The 18,665-nt window shown below is 41.7% G+C and overlaps 1 protein-coding gene across 1 annotated transcript in view; it reads left to right on the top strand.

Annotated features, from left to right (window-relative positions):
* itga1 (integrin, alpha 1) overlaps positions 1-18,665 on the top strand; it is a 45,591-nt gene that overhangs the window by 12,805 nt on the left and 14,121 nt on the right. Inside the window, exons 2-10 of the mRNA XM_044012660.1 lie at positions 7,286-7,406; positions 9,205-9,314; positions 12,535-12,623; positions 13,870-13,984; positions 15,193-15,320; positions 15,889-16,037; positions 17,069-17,219; positions 17,457-17,631; positions 18,380-18,453. Coding sequence (XP_043868595.1) covers positions 7,286-7,406; positions 9,205-9,314; positions 12,535-12,623; positions 13,870-13,984; positions 15,193-15,320; positions 15,889-16,037; positions 17,069-17,219; positions 17,457-17,631; positions 18,380-18,453 — 1,112 coding nt within the window. The remainder of the gene's footprint in view (positions 1-7,285; positions 7,407-9,204; positions 9,315-12,534; positions 12,624-13,869; positions 13,985-15,192; positions 15,321-15,888; positions 16,038-17,068; positions 17,220-17,456; positions 17,632-18,379; positions 18,454-18,665) is intronic.

The following is an 18,665-nucleotide window of genomic DNA, read 5'->3' as shown; positions in this document are numbered from 1 at the left end:
GCTTTTTGTGTTGCAATATTAAACAACCATTACTCGTCTTCTTCCACTCACGCTCATCTGCTTTTCTGTATTTCTGTCCAGTTTAAACCTGTGCTTGTCCATCATGTAAGAATTTGGGATTGAGTGACTATAGAGTTAACTCTGTCCCTTTCCTTCATAGCATGTGATTATTATTGCATGTTGCTTATTGATTCTGGAGGAAGGTCATTGTTAGACCCCTGGGTTTGTGTGTGTGTGTGTATTTTTAGTTGCTCCAGAGACATCTGATGTATCCCAGAAGCCCCGCCCTCCTCCTCCTCCTCTGCCTCCACTAATGTTCAAACTGTTGTGATCAGCAGATTTAGCAGACACACCGTGAGCTATGTGACTGTGGGATGGATCTGGTTAGGAGGGTGTCGACCTCCCCTGTATTATAGTGGGCGGGTCGGGGGCTGAGGGGGGGCGCGGAAGCTTTGACAAGCGTCCAGGGGGATGATGTCATGCGTGGGTCTCAGCTTGCATGTTTTCTGTGCCGGGCGAACAGAACAGAACAGAACAGGGCTCCAGAGGACACATCTGGAAGTTCCACCAAGTGCAACCCGACACCGTCACCAGGAGACCCACAATGTTCAGTCAATGGATGAGGGGACGCACGGACAAGCATTGTTGGAAACAGTGGTGCAGGGGATGATAACAAGATGAATGGAGGGAGGAAATAGTAGAGAGACGGGTGATGCTCTTGTGGGACACGAGGGATGGAGATGAATTAATGAACGGGTGGAGAACAGGAAGCAGCGTGAACAGGGCTGAGGGAGTTGATTTCTTTTTTTCCACGCCAGCCGAGTGTCCCTGTAGAGAAGTCTGTGCCTGTCAGCGTGTGTTCACCACTTTAGTTCACGTTTGAATAGCTCAGAAGCTGGTGGATGTGTTATCGGGAAAGTCTGTGGAAATATTACGAACAAATTTGATAATGTGACTTTTTCTAGGTGAAGTCTAATGAAAAATATGAATAATAATAAAATAATCACCTGTACTTCATCTCAAACACCTAAGAAGTCACCTTCTTTCATTCTCAGGCTTTTCTGATCATGTATCTATAAATTTGCATTTCCATTAAGCGGTACAATGCCGTTTAGACACGTTATTGTTTGGAACCATCAACCCTTATCTGACTTGCATTTCCATTGCTGGTTATTTGAGCTGCATGTTGATAGATATTGATAAGCTCTGTAAATAGCTCTACGTCATAAAATGACAATGGTTGACACACAAATTAACTATTTGGCAACACCCAATTGAATTAAGTTCATTTAAGATAAAATAAGCAAGTTGTTGACATGTGACTAGATAACTTATGTTTGAATTAACTTAATTTCACTAAAAAATACACAATGTAGAGTATATTTAAAAAAATTGCACATTTTGGCTTTTTTCTTTCCAATCCTGTTGGAAGGGATAATTCCGTACTGACCAAAACATGGACCAGTGTGTCATACGGACCCCGGTGAGGTTCATGGTTGGGAAATATCTTTAGAAACCAACTTTTGTGTTCCCTTGCAATAGTTTTCCCTCAAAAGTGTTCCTTGGAGCTCTGGCTGGAGGATGAATGCTGGCCTGGGGCACGGGGGCTCAGAGCTTGGGGAGTTATCGAAGGGAGCAAGTGCTAATGCACCGAGGGGCAGGGCTGCCTGAGGCACGGGGGAGAGCTGGGGAACGAACATAGTTCCCAGGCCCAGACACATAGCTCCGTAGGGTCTGGGCCTGACCCTTCAGGTGCTCGACCGCTGGACCTGTTAATAAATGTGTGGCATGGATTCGTCAAACTGAAGTGGATTTTGCCATTATGGACATGCAGTAAATACGGAAAATAAATATCTCTAACATGCTCAAAGGAATCCAGACATGAAGACACAGACATGCATTCATTGCACAGTCACATAGTACATTTGCCAAGAGTAAAGCAGCGGCTCAGCAGACAGCCAAATGAGAAAATTAAGTTTGAGTCAGCAGAGCTAAAAACCTGTCAGACTTTTAGCTCGTGATAGCCATTCGTAGAGTGATTAGGGAGGAAATGAAGCATGAAATAAAAAGATACGCCTGAGAAATGTATGCGGTTACATCAGGGTAATAAGAGATCAGGAGTGAGGAATAAAAACAGATAAAGATAGATGAACAAGGGAGTGGCTCCAGACTTCTCACAACCGTGCCAAAATATGAAGATTCTTTTGCCAGTCAAAAGGTCCAGGTTGCACCCAACGTTTAAACACCAGTCCCTCATCAGAAAAACATGGATGATTCATTAATATTTGACCCCAGCAATTTATCATTAAGATTAGCCAGTTTCTCAGCTGCTGCTGCTGCAGATGTCTTGTTTTGGATTAGCTAGGTGTGTGTTTTTACTGAAGCTGGACAAGGCTTTGAAGTCCACAGGTGTTGACTCGGGGTCACGTCTGTCACAGGTTTGATGTCTCACAGGCCAACAGGTGCCGACAGTGCTGCCGTCTGCCCCGGCTCTATTTGACTCTCGCCACTCACAGTCTGATGTGTTGCAGAGTTGTTAGACGGAGTTGTTTTGGTTTGGATAGCAGAAGGCCGTGTGGTTTTATGGTGGGTTAGCGTGGCTCGACATACTGTCAGGATCAATCAAGACGACATGGAGCTTGGTTAAAGACACCCATTATGGTATGAAAGGTCACGATATCTGATATGATGAGGAATAATAGATTTGTTTTACTGTAAATAATGACACACATGGGTTTTATTGAATTGTACTTGGCAGTGCAACAGTGTTTGGAGGTTGGCAGCATCCATCTGTGTCAAATGATCAGGTGCAGTGTTGAGTGTAGGACTCCTGTGTTTTGCTTTGGCAGCATACACTAACAAGTGCTAAAACATCAGCATTTACAAGCATAAAGCACAAGTGAAACATCTGTTTCTCTCGATGCAAGTGAAAAACATAAGACATTTGACATTTATGCTGTCAAGCTACTGAACTTCCAGGCTTTTTTGAATTGACTTCTTTTTTCGTGGGCAATTCTTTTGTGTCTTCAGTCGTACTCCAAACTGTTCGCAGCATCGCTTTATTAGCACAATGTTGCAGTTGCCTCCGTCAGTCAGTCTTGACATAAAAGCAAATCACTTCCTGCGTGCAGTGCGGGAATGTTGCCGGGCAACACGAGACATCATTCACAACACTGAGAGAAATAGTGTGGAGTCGTGTGGAGCTTCATCATCTGATAATGATTTGGATGCAACAAGCATTTGTTGATATTTAAAAGTGATGCACTGCAGTTTTAACAGATAAGGATGACATTTTCTGGAGTTATAGCTTATAACCCATTCTATTTAAGACTATTTTAGCCTTTTTAGACAGTGGCATATATTGCTTTCTTTAGGTTGTGAAACGAGTTCATGTTAACCTTTAATGAGGCTTTCCTCGGACACAGTGGTCCAATAGTGTTTGTGATTAATTTCTCACTGTGTCCGAATCCTTCAGACAGTGATGGACAGCTTTATTTGCCAATTTCTCACAGGCTTATGTGCCTATTTCCATCAACAAGAGACAAGCCCTCATCCTAGCTTTCCAGCACAGATGTTGACTCAGTTCGTGAAAGTAGCTGATTTTATAATCGACTGGTTTTGATTCAAGCAGGCGCATGAGATGCCGAAATATAACCAAATGAGATGGGCACACACACACACACGGAGGAGGACGCCCCTGTATGACTTCCAGCTCAGGCCAGTGTGACTGTGAACTGCACTTGCGGTCTGTCAGTGATAAATGAAAAGGACTCCGCTGGCCTGAAGCCATTTAAATCAGCTAAATTAGCTGTGTGTGTGTCTGTATTTGTATTTGTTTCCTCTTCAGGACCTTTTCTGGCATAAACACTGACCTTGTCAGGACCAGTAGTCTCCATGGGGCCTAAATCCTCGTCCTAATGAGGCAGAACCTCACTTCTGTGGAAGGGTTTAGTGTAGGGCTAAGATTTGATATGTTAAGGTTAGGGTTAGGCATCAAATGGTTATGGTTAAGGTCAGGCTGGGAGCCTGTGTGTGTGTGTGTGTGTATACCTACAGCTTTTAAGGGGATGTCTGCAGTATAATTGGGTTAATAAGAACAGGATATGGAGCTTGTCTGAGAGGTGGAGGGAGTGTGACAGAGGAAGTAGAGAAATGAATGAGGGAGAAACAGAGGGGATAATATTTCTTGGCTGGGATTCCAGCGTATGACTTTGCTATCTTGCTTTCTCTCTTCTTCTCTCACCCTCTCTTTCTTTTTACTAGAGGGACATTTTAAAAGAGTCATCTGGTTTGAAATCTATTGGACCAACATGTAAACATGACAGGATGATGACTGGCAGCAGTGTGTTATGATAACTCCTCTGGTTTATAAGAAAGTTGTGAGTGGCGTCATAACATGTGTCATTTATGCATCTGAGCGCCTGTGAGCGGAGAACCAGGTTCACATACATACATTTGTTTTCTCTGTCGTTCCTCTGCCCTGTGTGTCCTTTAACATACACAAATGGGTTACATACACACTGTCACACTGTCACTCTGCCGTTGGTTCTGGTAATTATGAGTTTTAAATTTAATATTTTGCAAATTCTATCAAAAGATGCATATATTTAAACAGGGAAATGATTAAAATAATAGTTAAAAAAATAAGACAGACCCTTGTTCCGACCATGTTGCAAACCCGGGTCTTCTTGCTGCAAAGGCAAGAGTGCTAACCACTGCAATAAAAATAATAGCAACAACATATGCACCAATTAATCCTACATCTGTCATATTGCACCTTATTTTAATTGTCAAGGTTTATCATTTAATTTCTATGGTTGAAGGTTGCAGGAACTATTAATAAAAGAAATGGACAAGAAGAAAATATTGATTATGTTATACCGAAACAGATTTCTGCTGAAGGCAGATGATGTATTGCACAGAAATAATGTGGTCATCATCAATGCAAACAAACAAACAAACAAAATGAATTCAAAAGGAAAACTCAAGTTGAACATCATATTAAATATGCAAAGAATAGACCACAACAGTCTCTGCTTCACCTAATATTTTATGAGAAAGCTGAGGCTGATGTCGTTAGTTTTGCGTATGCAGATGAAATACTGAGGTTTCACCAAAGTTATGGCAGCAGGTCATCCAGCTGTGAAAACTCGATGGGGACTTTAGAGGAAAAAACAGAGGATCACTAAATTAAAGCAGCTTTAACCACATTAATGTCTCAGTAATCCTTCTGTTAGTTATAGTTCTATCTTTTATTCTGGATGGACCACATTATAGCTACAAAGCCTCATCATCAAACAAACAAATGGCTGCTTTTTATTTGCAGCTTGATGAGGTCTGTGTCTGCATGGTCTTTGTCGTGAGCCCACAGTTCTCCTACTCCTCTGCTCTCGCTCACACGTCCGGGAATTGAATGAATTATACTGGAGGAATCTGCATGGCACAGTAGATATAAAGAGTGTCATTGTGGTGCGGGCATAATGAGACATGGCTGGATTTATATAGAGGCTCTGTGATATACTCAGCTCAGTGACAGGCGGGCGCAGACTGTGCACAGAGCAGATAAGAAACCATTGTCCTGCAGGTCAGACTGGACTCTGGCCAGTGCTTCACATTAATGTTTGAAATTCCTCGAGTGTCCTCCAGAATGACTCTCTTATGTGTGTGTGTGTGTGTGTGAGGGAGAGAGAGAGAGAGAGAGAGAGAGAGCGATATGGCTCACCCTTATTTTATGATCCATCGCTCTAGGTCTCAAACTTCTTACAATTAGTTATTTCCATATGGTTTTATTTAGTAAATACTTCATTGGGCAACTCATGGCTAAGAGGAAAGGATTTGGGCATGTAACCAGAAGGTCACTGGTTTAATCCCAGGACAGGCCAAGGGCTGGGGTGCCCCTGAGCATGATAGCATGATGAGTTAAATGCAGAAGACAAAGACGACCTCTTCCCAAAAAAAACACCATCAACAAACTAAACAAACCATTTTAAAGGTTTATTAAAAACAAGCACACAACTGTCTGCTGGCAGTCTGGCTGTGAGTGGTCCGAGGAGGTCCACTGCAGCTGGGACAATCAGGCCTTTTATACCGGAACCAGGACCAATCAGCTCCCAGCATCCACGAGACTCTCACACACATGTCATTCACTCAAACATGCACACCTGCAACCTTTCTCACACTCACATACACACAGGGAGAAGAAACGCGACCCTGGGGTCGCAACAGTGACTAATTGGTGCGTGTGCAAAAATGATTAAGTCTATATCAAAACAAACACTTTTATTTTGAAATTCTGTTAACTATTGTTATATTGTGATATTATTATGGCTTGTCATGATATCATTTTAAGCTCATATCTCCCACCCCCACTGAACACTCTCTTTTCCCCATAAAAGTGTGACTTTTTTTCATTTGACTTTCCCCCTACTGACCAGACTAGATGCTCAGTGGCCCCCAGGTCATTTGAGTTTGAGACTCCTGCCCTGTGTAGTAAATTTTACAATATTTATACACTGAAGCCATTTGACCGCTTTGTCTATGTTGTATTCTGTTGCTCTATGATTATGAGTTACTTTTGAGCTGTAGTGCATAACGTTTGACAGATAAACAAATATCAGCTTCTGTGGTGAGTGATTCATTTTTAGCAGGCGAAGTGGAGGAAGCACACGGCGTGAGTAAAGTCACGCGGCTTCATACAGCAGCACTATATAGGGCTGAAAGCACCAATGAGTCTTGTAAATGTGATTGTCTGACATTGAAAATGTTTGCCAACAGCAATCAAGTGTTTCTTGACCAGCTGCCAATCTGCAGCTTTTTCTTTCAGCATGCAGCTCCAATCAAGTTTCCTAGATGCAGTGTATACGCGTAATAGATATGAGACAGATCAAGATAGATATACAACACATACAGTAACTTAACAAAGGGCTATAGAGGACATCAGAAGACAGCATTGCTTTGTCCTCTTCTCTTTCTTTCTAACTGGGTGCGTGTGTCTGAGAGTGAGTGGGATGGGGGAGAGAAAACAAGGTCATAACTTAGACTGTAAGGTTGCAGAGACAAAACTATATTGGTAATTACTCAGAGGTTCCGCACAGGAAGTTTTACTTAGGATTTGATTTATTTTTAATATAAAAAATGTTTGTTTATGCCTATACCTTCCTGTTATTTACATGGCAAATACACACTTTTCTTATTTGAGGACATGGAGCAGCAGAAGAGTAGAATACAAAGATTTAACAATAGTGTTGGTCACTGTGTAACCTTTTCTTCCGCTTCTTCTCCCCAGTGCTGGTTGTGCGCACATGGTCCTTCAACGTGGACCAGAAGAACGGCCTGTCATTCAGCGGTCCACTGGAGGACATGTTTGGCTACACCGTGCAGCAGTTCGAGAACAGCGAGGGAAAATGGTGAGTGTCATTAGCTGGATGTTTTGAGGAAATGAGCGAGTGTGTCCAGAGACGAAACATTCATCATTCTTCTCCACTGCAGCGTTTCCTACTCAAATCACAGCTGCCGGTTTAAACCTTGTATAGCTTCCAGCACATCAGACATTAATGAGGTCGGGTTATTGTAATGGCAGCAACAAAAGGGAAAAAAATGATAGTAATATAAAAGTTTTTAAATGTGTTAAGAATCCCTATATTTCTTCATTCAAGGAGGTGGATAAAAAGCTCATATCCAACTGGTTCATCTACTAAATTGGCTGAAAATACCCTTTATTTTTACATTTAATTTGGATTAAAACTTGGAGATAAACTTAACAGCAGTGTCTTTGATCTGGTGATCAGGTACACATCCCCAACTAGTTTTAAAGCCTTTTATCATATTTTATTGTACAAAAACTTAAATCGGTTTCATTTAACTTCACACCCTAAAGGGGGAAAAATAATTTACCTGTAAAAGTGAGTGAAGGGGAGCATGCCAGATGCTGCTGTAATGAGGATCCTTTATTACTCCAGCTGTTAAACATAAACTGCCCACCAGGGTATTCACAGTCTCCACCTTAAAATACACTGAAACCAAGCATCCATGGCTCCTTGTTAAATCAGTCTTGGGAACTCATTTTTTAAAACCTTGTTAAATGCTGTTACACCGTGTTTAACAGCTCTCTGTGTGTGTGCATCTCTCCTCCAGTTACTTATCCAGTTATTTCTTCGTTTTTGCTTTCGCAACACGGCCGTCTGTACCTGGCGCTGTTCTCCGGGAACGATCGTATCGCGTTAATCGGCTCTCGGCACTGTTCATACTGAAAAACACCCCCAGGTAGCAACATGTTGTTGTTCCAGGTCAAAGAAAAGTGTTTCCCAGTGAGAGGTGTGTGTGCGTAAGAACAGGGCGGGGTGGGGGGGTGGATTGGGTGACGTCAGAGATCACAAGGAGTGAAAGAGAACAGATGAAAAAAACCAAACAAAGAGATAAAACTCTATCTGGGGAAAAATAAATAAATGAAATGGAGCCATCGGAGTGTGCCATAGTGGGAGAAAAAGATAGTTGTGTGGTGATGTAACGGGCCGGCTTTGCGTCTGACAGTTGACCGCGCTGAGAGTGTGTTGTTGCACTCTGTGTCTCCTTTTAGATGTCCAGGGCCCATTAGCGTCGAGGAATGTTAATAAGCCCGAATGTTTAAAGGAGGGCAGATTGCAGACTCTCTTTCGCATCAGTGTACTGACAGAGTGACACGAGGTTATGGAACGAATGAACACAGACAGTCAAGCATTTGTAGGCACAGAAAATGTTGCACAGCTCTACAGCGTACAGACATCACACATCCATCCATCCTCTACCGCTTTATCCTCCACATGAGGGTCGCGGGGGAGGGGGCGACCTGTGCCAATCTCAGCTGACATAGGGCGAAAGAAGCACACTCACACCTAAGGTCAATTACATTATGCAAAATAACATGCAGTAATGGAAACAAATCTTTTTTTTTATAAGGAACTGTTAGAATAATAAGAAAATGACAGCCACAGATGTAATTATGGTCGGTTACAATAAGTGGCAACGCTTTATCGGCCAATCTGAACTGTGGTTCCTGTTTAATTTAACTTAGTGAGAAATCTTGTGTGTGTGTGTGTGTCTAAGTGGTCATACCCACTGCTTCAAACCTGCCAGCTCTTAATTTCTGCAATAATATTTGGGTAGCGCTCGTTGTCATACTTTGCCAAACTGTGACCAACCCCAACTGCTTTTTGTTTATTTTTCCAGGGTTCTGATTGGTTCACCGCTATCTGGCCAACCAGCGAAACGAACCGGAGATGTCTACAAATGTCCTGTGGGGAGGGGGGACAACACGTGTGTCAAACTGGAGCTGCCTAGTAAGAATACTTTAGTTTGTTTACGTGTGTGTGTGTGTGTGTGTGTGTGTGTGTGTAGACATTCTTTACCTGGTTATTACATCAATTATACGGTTATTATTACTGTGTGTTATTACATTTAACACCTATTTTTAGAGTCTTCAAAAGACTCAACTGATGCAAGAGAGAGAAAATGTCTTTTGTTAAGTTCGTGGCACTTTAGAACGACGATCCAAACGCCAAAGTCGCAAAACAACACGTTTGAACATAAAGACGGAGGCAGCTGTGGACCAGCAACTCCTGTGTGCCCGTGATGTAAAAACTGTCAATCAAATCAAACATTATGATTTCGCGATGTCAGAGGGAATGGTTATTATTATATGAAAAGCATGTCTAAAAAAGGTTACTATGTGATATTTGTGCAGATCTGTGAGACATCAGTGCTGACTCTTCCACTCATCCAAAAAACCCGAACTATCCCTTTAATTACTCAGCGTGCTGAATGAGTACACTTGCCTCTTGTACGTGAATTTTAATGCCGATTGGTTGTGTGTGATTGTGCCACTGTGTGTTTAAATCTAGTGTATATTTGACTTTGTCTCCTGGGGAGGAAATGAAACCCATCAGTACAGGAAGACAGTGAATAAACAAGGTTTTAATGTTTTCATCCTTCCAATTATATCTTAATTAAACCGATAAACATAATTTAGCTCCCGGTCAGTGGCCTGGAAATGCTCTACGAATGTTTGTCTGTGCAGTGATGCAGGAAGACTGAGTTAGTGCCTTTATCCGCACACTATCAGCTCAGGGATGTTGTATTTTTTGTTTTTTTTACAAAGCTGTTTACACCTCGCGGTTATCAAGTAACAGAAGTTACAATTCTCATGCTGTTGAGTAAATGATTGGCTTGAAGTGACGATAATGTATAGGAACCTCTGGAGATGTCGCCTCCACACACCAGTGTTTGTTTTATCTTGGAGGAGTTTGTTGGACAAAAGCCTAAATCTCACATTTCGTCTGGAATAACCTCCACTGGGAGTTGGGAGTTGAGACTGTCAGTCGGAGGCAGACGCCTCAGCCAACAACTGGGAGTGGTTTACATGACGACAACAGCGTCACTGCTGCGTTTGGAATGTAAAGTGGAACGACGCATGAGCAGAACTTTTTTTATCCACTCAAATTGATCCAGAACCTCATTTTCTTTGGATGTTTCAAGTGATGTTTCATGAGTGCCCTTGAGGAGCAGGACCCAGTGCAGCAGCAGAGCAGGATGTTGATGTCTCATCGAAGGAACCAACGTATCAGTCAACTGTTCGAGTAATTTGAATCTTTGCACGCTGACAACGCCCCTGTAGCCTGACATTAACCTAAATACATTTCCTCATGTGTTTCTTACTGTTGCAGCACAGGAGAGAGAGAGAGAGAGAGAGAGAGAGAGATGCCAAAGCCATAATGAGCAAACATAACTGTGTGTGTCGTTATTGTGTTGTAGTTTTTAATCACGGTTCCGTTCAACCCATAAAACGGAATGGTGGTTATGCCAGGAAGGCTATCACTGATGAAATCCTGGCAAGGAGTTTACTCCCGAGACCTTCACTAAAACGTCATTGTGTTTGGAAAATGAAAGTGAAACTTAACTGGAAACTGGAAGAGACAATAGACTTAAACTTTTGGCTTAAACATGTAATGGTGATAGAAAAATGACAGTTCCACTTCCCAAACCAATCCCACAGAAATGATTTGAAACCTGAAAAGTTGTTTCTCGGCTGGACCAAAAAAAAAAAGTTGGCTCTTCCTCGTGTCATCATCAGTCGACGTGTCATATCCTGGGTTGTGACAATGAGCGGGAAGTAGAGGAAGTATGGAGGAAAAGTGCCAGTGTTGGTTTATTTTTTACTTCCGCCTGAGTAACGTGGACTAATGTTCTCAAAGTTCTTGAACTGGTGTGAATGTGGGCTGGTTCACCAGAAAGCACCATTTCTCAGAGCCAGAACCAGCATCAGGTCTGTCTTAAATCACTGTGTTATTCTCTTGGGAACTGGGTCTAACTGTAAAAACAAAAAAAAAAAGACTTTATTATTATTTTAATTGAACATTTGTGACTGCGGAATCATGATATTTCTCCTAGCCTGGTAAACAAAAACAACTAAAAGTATAGCAGTTGTCAATTTAGCTCATGAAGTATTGGAAGTTCATGTTACCAGTGTTATCTGTAACCCTGAATTCCATTACATGTGGAATTGCAATAAAGAATCAGATACAGCTGAATTATTATGACAGAAAGCATGTTGTCCCAGTCCTATTTAAAACACTGGTATGTCTGGTATACAAAGTGCCCTTTGACCTGGTCATGCCACACAGAGAGGAAATGTGTGTGAGAGTTGTTCTGATAGTTATCTGCAGTCAAGGTTCAAACAAAGACAACGACTCTATATTCTCCCCTGCAGCCCCACGAAGCTGCTGTCACTTCCTCGTGGATGCGTCATGAGGTGCTAAAATCCTGGTTCATCTCATGTATGATCTGAGATGTGCTTGTATGAACTTGAGGTCAGCAGAATGTCATCAACAGCCCAAATGAATGCTCTCTTTTACATTCATAGTGAGCACGAGATTGGAGGAAAGATGAAGCGAGGAAGCATAAACCTGTGCGTTCACAGAGATGAAGAAAGGGTTACATTTAGTTCATTAAAGGACATCATGCCACACAAGTTACTTCTTCTGCAGGAGAGCACAGACCAAAACCTATAATCCACTGCAGAGGAAAATCAGAAATGTTCTTTTAATCACAAATGTGCCCGCAAAAAAAAAAAATAAAGAGCTGATTCAACGCTTTTAAGTCATGTGGATGTATTTGTGACAACATGTGGAGTCAGATCCAGATCCAAGGCACTCCCCAACTGAAGAAATAGTTTGTAATAGCATGCTAATTTTAGCCACATGTTGCGGTTGCTTAATGATTTGATTCCTCCGTTTGTCTTTCATCACCGCGACGGGGAGTTTTATCCACACAACACTTTGTATTTAATAGTCTATGTGAGATTGTGGGAGGGGCCAGCGAAGTAACAAATTTAAACTATATTTAACCACTTGTCAGTATTCATTACATTCTCTAGAAGTTAAGATGTTTGAGTTTGCCTTCCTGTGAGAAAAGAGAAGGAGAGGAATCCGCCCAGCTGTTCAGTCTATTCCCTGTTTGTCTCACTCTGTTTATTCATCCACTATTTATTTTTTTCTTCCTTAGGAAACACAACAGTTCCCAACTTACACGAAGTGAAGGAGAACATGACCATGGGAACCACACTTGTGACCAATCCCAGTGGAGGATTTCTGGTAAGGCGGACGTTGCACTTCATACTATATGAAAGGACATTCTTCCATACCAAATATACAGCAAGGGCACGACTGAACTCTGCAAGAAACTGGGCTGCAGCTCCCTGTTCACTTGGCCTTTTGACTGTGTAGAGACAGCGGGTTTCAGCCGGAGTGTTTCCCAGCTCTGGGAAATGTAACAGGATACTGTAAATCAAGTGTGTAATGTATTGGTACGCGATTATGAGATTAGCAGGGTGTGCAAATTACAGAAACAATGGACGGCATTTAATGCAATTAACAGTGAGTGTTGTTATAACTCTTCGCTCTGTTTATATTGTAATTCCAGAGCCTTCGGAGTTAATAAAAAAACATCTGAAAAAACTGCGATTTCAACAAGATGTTTAACAAGACTTGTCACAATATAATTAGCAATTACTATAATGTTATTGCCGCGCAATTTATGTGCATTAAGTACCTTTAAGCCTCGTTAAACGGCTCTAGGAATAGAAGTGTGCCTGTTGTTCATTTAGTTCAATTTTGGACTGAAATAGCTCAAGATGGATTGGATTTAAATTATGTAAAGACATGAACACGATCCCCAGAGGGGCGAGTCCCTTCGGAATATTGAAATCTTAAGCAACAACGAAAGCCACATTTTGTGGTTTTTAGTGAAATACTCCAATAACTATTTTTGATTGATTGATTGCAATGGAATTCAGGTCACAAATCCCAGAGGATGAGGACACACTCGTCACACTAACATTTTAGATTAGATGGTAAACATTTTCACAAAGCATGTAGCTTTAGTTGGTGAACTTGTTCGTGTGCAACCAGAACACCATCGACGTCCTTGCCAAAGTAAGGAAAGCACCAGGTTTGTGGAGCATGCAGGAAATGAGGCTGAAAGATTAAATGATATTGTTCAATTTTCCAGTTATTGAAGGTCATTTTAAAGCCTTATTTCCTCGCGGACTGGCCTTTTCTCCTTGCTTCTCCCCTTTGGTTTCGTTCTCTTTAGCAGAGTCAAGTTTGAAGTTTGATCCAGTGTGGTTTTTTTTTAATCGTCTGTGTGTTGTACAGTATCCTCAGCTTGAGTAGTTCTTTCCTCTCGGTTTCTGTCTTCAGCGGCCCTGCAGCCTCTTCTCACCCATGACCTCATACTGGTGGAAACCTAACCAGTCACATCCTGTAAATACTGTCTCATGCAACCAGAGTTTCAGTTTGTGTGTGTGTGTGTGTGTGTGTGTGTGTCCTGTCTCCACAGGCGTGTGGTCCTCAGTATGGCTACATGTGCGGGCAGCAGCAGTACATCTCAGGAGTTTGTGCCAATGTCAGCTCTTCCTTCCAGATCCTCAACTCCGTGGCGCCGGGTGTCCAAGGTACGCAGCCCGACACAAAAATAAGACGCTGCAGAGCCCGCACAGGAAGTGACAGTATCTGCACAAATTCCCTGTCCGGGATAAGCGATAATAATCTACTCTTTGCTGTAGTACCACCCAACCACCAAGTGAAGAGGGAGATTAGAGCATTCTTCTTAATGTAAACTTGTCTCTGTCTCACCCCCAGCCTGTCTTCTATGTCGTATGCCCAAGTTAGGACACAGTTCACTGGGCCTGCACTCTGTTTCCTGCCAAGGGAACAATGTGGACAGTAAACTGTCAATTTCTCTCTCTGATTCTCCTGTTCTTTCACTTTTATTAAGCAAAAAACAAACACACACACACAAAATGTGACCACGCATTGCTGCCAAAACGTGTTGAAATTAAAAGGCCAGAGTCATTGAATTATTGTTTTTTTTGTTTGTTTTTTTGTATCCATAACTAAATGAAAGTGAAAGAACTGAGGTTGCACTTCCTTTTTTTTGCTTTCTTGAGTCAAATGAGATGTCACGGATGCCTGGCATGAAGGTTTGAAATCAAATTTAAAACCACTGATGTCCAGGAGTTAAATAATGAACTGCATGACATGACCTGCACATGGACGTAAACAACGTATTGTTTTTGAGAATGTTACTGTCTCATCATGTTAGCTGATTTTAAACTTATTTAAAACATTTGAAGTGATGGCAATTTGTCTTGTCTGCTCTTCATAGGCCTCTATGAATCACCCTCCACCTAGATTACCTGATTATAGGTTAATCATAGAGTTTATTCATTCATTACTAAATGAATCATCAACTATCGTTAGTAATTAAAACAAGCTCTCTGATTTGCCAGCTTCAGATTCTTTGCTCCATATAACAGAGGAGTCATTAAAGAACTGAATTTTGCTTTGTGGACAAAACAAGACATTTGAGAACATCATCATTTTGAGGTTTTGGGAACACCAATCAGCATTTCTGGGTTTTTTTTTATGTTTCTGACATTTTATGAACCAAACAACAAATTGATTAATCAAGACAACAATCAGCAAATGAATCCTTCAATCTGGACGATGTGCATGTCTTAACTTTACATCATCTATAGCCATGGTTGTCAAACTTCACACCAGTAATTCACAATTAAACCAAACAAAGAAAGAAAGAAATCAAAGACGCGTTTCTAACGTGAAACTTTTATGAACTACAGTTGTTGCTGTTGTCTTCCAGAGTGTGCAAAGGAGCTGGATATCGTGATGGTTCTGGACGGATCGAACAGTATCTACCCCTGGGAGAGCATCATCAAGTTTTTGGATGGCTTCATCAAGAATATTGTGATTGGCCCTAAACTCTCTCAGGTCAGTCACGTGAATGAATTAAACATGAAAGAATGGGCTGGTTATTAAACACTGGACTCTGTTAGAAAACTTATGAATGAAGGAATATATTATTTGCTGCCAGCTCCATTTTTTTATTTCATCTTAGGTTAAATACCCTCGATTGTTCAATGTTCCACATGCTGTTCTTTATAATGCAGACTTAATGACCTCCATTTTAACCTATCTGTTATACCTTGACTGTATTTCTTGTCCACCGTTGCTCTGCAAAGAGGCAGTTAGTTTTTTTTATTAAGGGTTCAGTGATCTGTCCTGCAGCTAGTGTAGTTTTTCCAGAGGGAAACACTGGAAAACTCTTCTGCCTGTGCCATCAAGTGGTTGCAAGTCACATCTTCCATGGCTGCTATAGTCCTCTGCCTGCTGTATAAAGAAAATCATGTCATCAAACAAATCCCACAGACCCAACCACAGCCTCAGCAGACTTTCAGGGAGGGGACGGAGAGAAGACAGGGACACAGAAAGAGAGGAAAAAATACATACTGTAAGTTAGATGAGGGTAAAACTGTACGTGTGTTTCTGTGTGTTTCAGGTGGGTATAGTGTCCTACGGTGAGACCGTGACTCACAACGTCAATCTGAGTCAGTTTACCAACACACCTGATCTGCTGGCGTTTGTCAAAGATCTGCCTCAGCAGACCGGCTTCAAGACCATGACCTTCCTGGGCATTGATACGGCCAGGTACTCAACACTAGCCCCTCCCACTCATTTGGTTTGGCGTTTGGAGGTTGTAACAGATCTTTGTGGCCTTCAGCTCACCTCTGCTTAATGTTAAAGCTGAGGTCATTTTCCACAGTTTTCCCATAAGACCATCAGTGTTGTGGGGAATGCAACGTTATATCATCTGATCTTTTCGGTAGATTTGGGCCACACGTTGGTTAAAACCAATACCAATTAAATTAGATGAGGTTAAATGATCCAAGTATTCCCTCACAGTTTGGAGGTGAGGACTCAATCAGGCAATCAAGAACAATGTTGGATAAAGGCTTAAACAGGCAGTTTAACACATAGTTGCATGTTTTGGGAAAGCTCCAGTGCCTTCAGACTGTGAACACGACCAGGATCTGATCAGACCTTGGACCTTAGGGAATCTTAAATGTATCCACTGCTCAACAAATTACTTTTCAGCTCAATCAGGTCATTTGGTCATTGTAATTTGATGAAATTGCAAGTTAGCCGAGCGAAAATACAATAACAAAATCATCTGACATCATAGGAACCTTTGTGAAAACACATCCTCATCCATTGTAACGCGTAAAAAAAAACCAAATCATTCGGAGCTGTATTCTGTGCGACGCATGTAAGCACATCTATTATTTTAAGGATCAAAAAACAAAGTGCTTCATGGGAAGAAACAGATGGAGTCAGGCATGATAACCAGGTGCTCAGCTCTTTTTCTTAAAAAAAGAAAAAGAGCAGAAATGCTTGGTACGTCGCCATGGTGAAAGCACACATCGACTGCACGCAGGTTCAAAAAAATATTATCAACCAGCAAATAAATCACAAAAAACACACCTGGTGCGCAAAGGCCTTTAAATACTGACACATACTGTTTGATCTCTGCGATTAAAAAGGAGGTGGAGCACCAAGGTGTTGCTCCAAGTATTATGTACATTTCTTGTTTCTATTATTTTCTCCTTGGTGTATATCCAGGAAGTGCTCCTGAAGTCCTTGAACCTTTGATTCAAATGTGAACGTTTTCCACCAATCAGGAAAGAGGCCTTCATGCCAGAGCGAGGCGCGCGACCTGGCGTGAAGAAAGTCATGGTGATTGTCACCGATGGAGAGTCACATGACTTCCATAACCTTCAGACGGTCATCAAAGACTGCGACGACGATGGCATTGAGCGCTTTGGCATCGCTGTGAGTGGCATCAACTGGACTTGTGTGAATTGTTATTCTGAATGGATTGTGTGGTAACCGTAGTGATATAAAGCCATTTTAGTAGCAAATCATCTAAATTTGATGTTCTTCTGAATCCTTGCAACAGATGGAGTGTGGCGCACCCACTATTTCGTCGTACCCTAATGTGCAACGACAATAAAGCCTATTCTACTCTATTCTATTTAACAGCAGCCACTGGTGTCATTGTGTTCCCAGGTTTTGGGAGACTATAATCGGCAGAACAAGAGTGCAGAGCAGATGCAGAAGTTCATCAACGAGATCGAGTCCATCTCCAGTCAGCCACTGAAAGACCACTTCTTCAACGTGTCTGATGAGTGGGCTCTGTTGACCATCGTCGACGCTCTGGGCAGCAAGATCTTTGCCTTGGAAGGTGTGACCTACTTTCGCCCGCCGTACATACACTCAGTTTACGCAGTGTCAAATAACTTGTAAGTGCAGTCCAAAACTTAACAAACCAGACACACACACTCACCAGGACAAAGACACCTGGTCTAGTCTTGTGCAGCTGTCGTCCATCTGCTGCAAGGTTCCACGTGTTGTACATTCGGAGACGGCTCTCTGCAAACCTTGATTGTAACATGTGGGGTTTTTTAGTAACAGTTTCCTTTCTATCATCTCGAGTCAGTCTCCTCTGATCTCTGAAGTCATTTTCTCCCGGAGAGCTGCTGCTCACCAGCTATCATTCTCTCTAAACTCTGGAGATGGTTGTGTGTGAAAATCCCACCAGATCAGCAGTTTCTGAAATACTCAGTCTAGCCCATCTGGCACCAGATCACTCTGATGCTCAGATTCAACTTCAGCACGGCGTCTTGTCCATATCTACCTGTCTAAATGTTTTCAGTTATTGTCAAAAAAAATGTGACATTTGACAGCTTGGTTTGGTCAATATTCTCTCAGGCTCGGGTTCAAACCGCACCCTGCTGTGAATGAGTAAATGGTCAAAGATGCTTTATATATATCATATATAACTAAATGTGTAGGAATATGTTTATTTCCAACAATGTTGCACTGTTTTCATCCTCTCTTTCTTTCCACACTGAAATACTAGTCATTTTCCCTCATAAATATATATATATATGTACATATTTAATTCATTTAATTCACTTTTCCTTCCTCAGCCACAAAGGGAAACTTTACTACCTCGTTTGAGATGGAGATGTCCCAAACTGGGTTCAGTGCACATACATCCAAAGTAAGTCTCATCCAGATTGTTTATGCTTTGGAGCAAGTGTGTCAAACGCAGGATGAATTTGTGAAAATGTTCACATTATGATCAGAATTGAATCATAATGTGAAAATACTATATTATTCCAGTTCCAGATACTTGCGACTAAATGTGTTTTTAGATCCACTGTGATCTGTAAGTTGTAATCCACATGTGCACGTGGGCACAATATTGTTGAA

The sequence above is a fragment of the Solea senegalensis genome, linkage group LG21 (genome assembly GCF_019176455.1).
Source record: "Solea senegalensis isolate Sse05_10M linkage group LG21, IFAPA_SoseM_1, whole genome shotgun sequence".
Taxonomy (NCBI): domain Eukaryota; kingdom Metazoa; phylum Chordata; class Actinopteri; order Pleuronectiformes; family Soleidae; genus Solea; species Solea senegalensis.
Note: the sequence above shows the minus strand (reverse complement) of the source record. Positions and strands in the feature narration are given on the sequence as shown.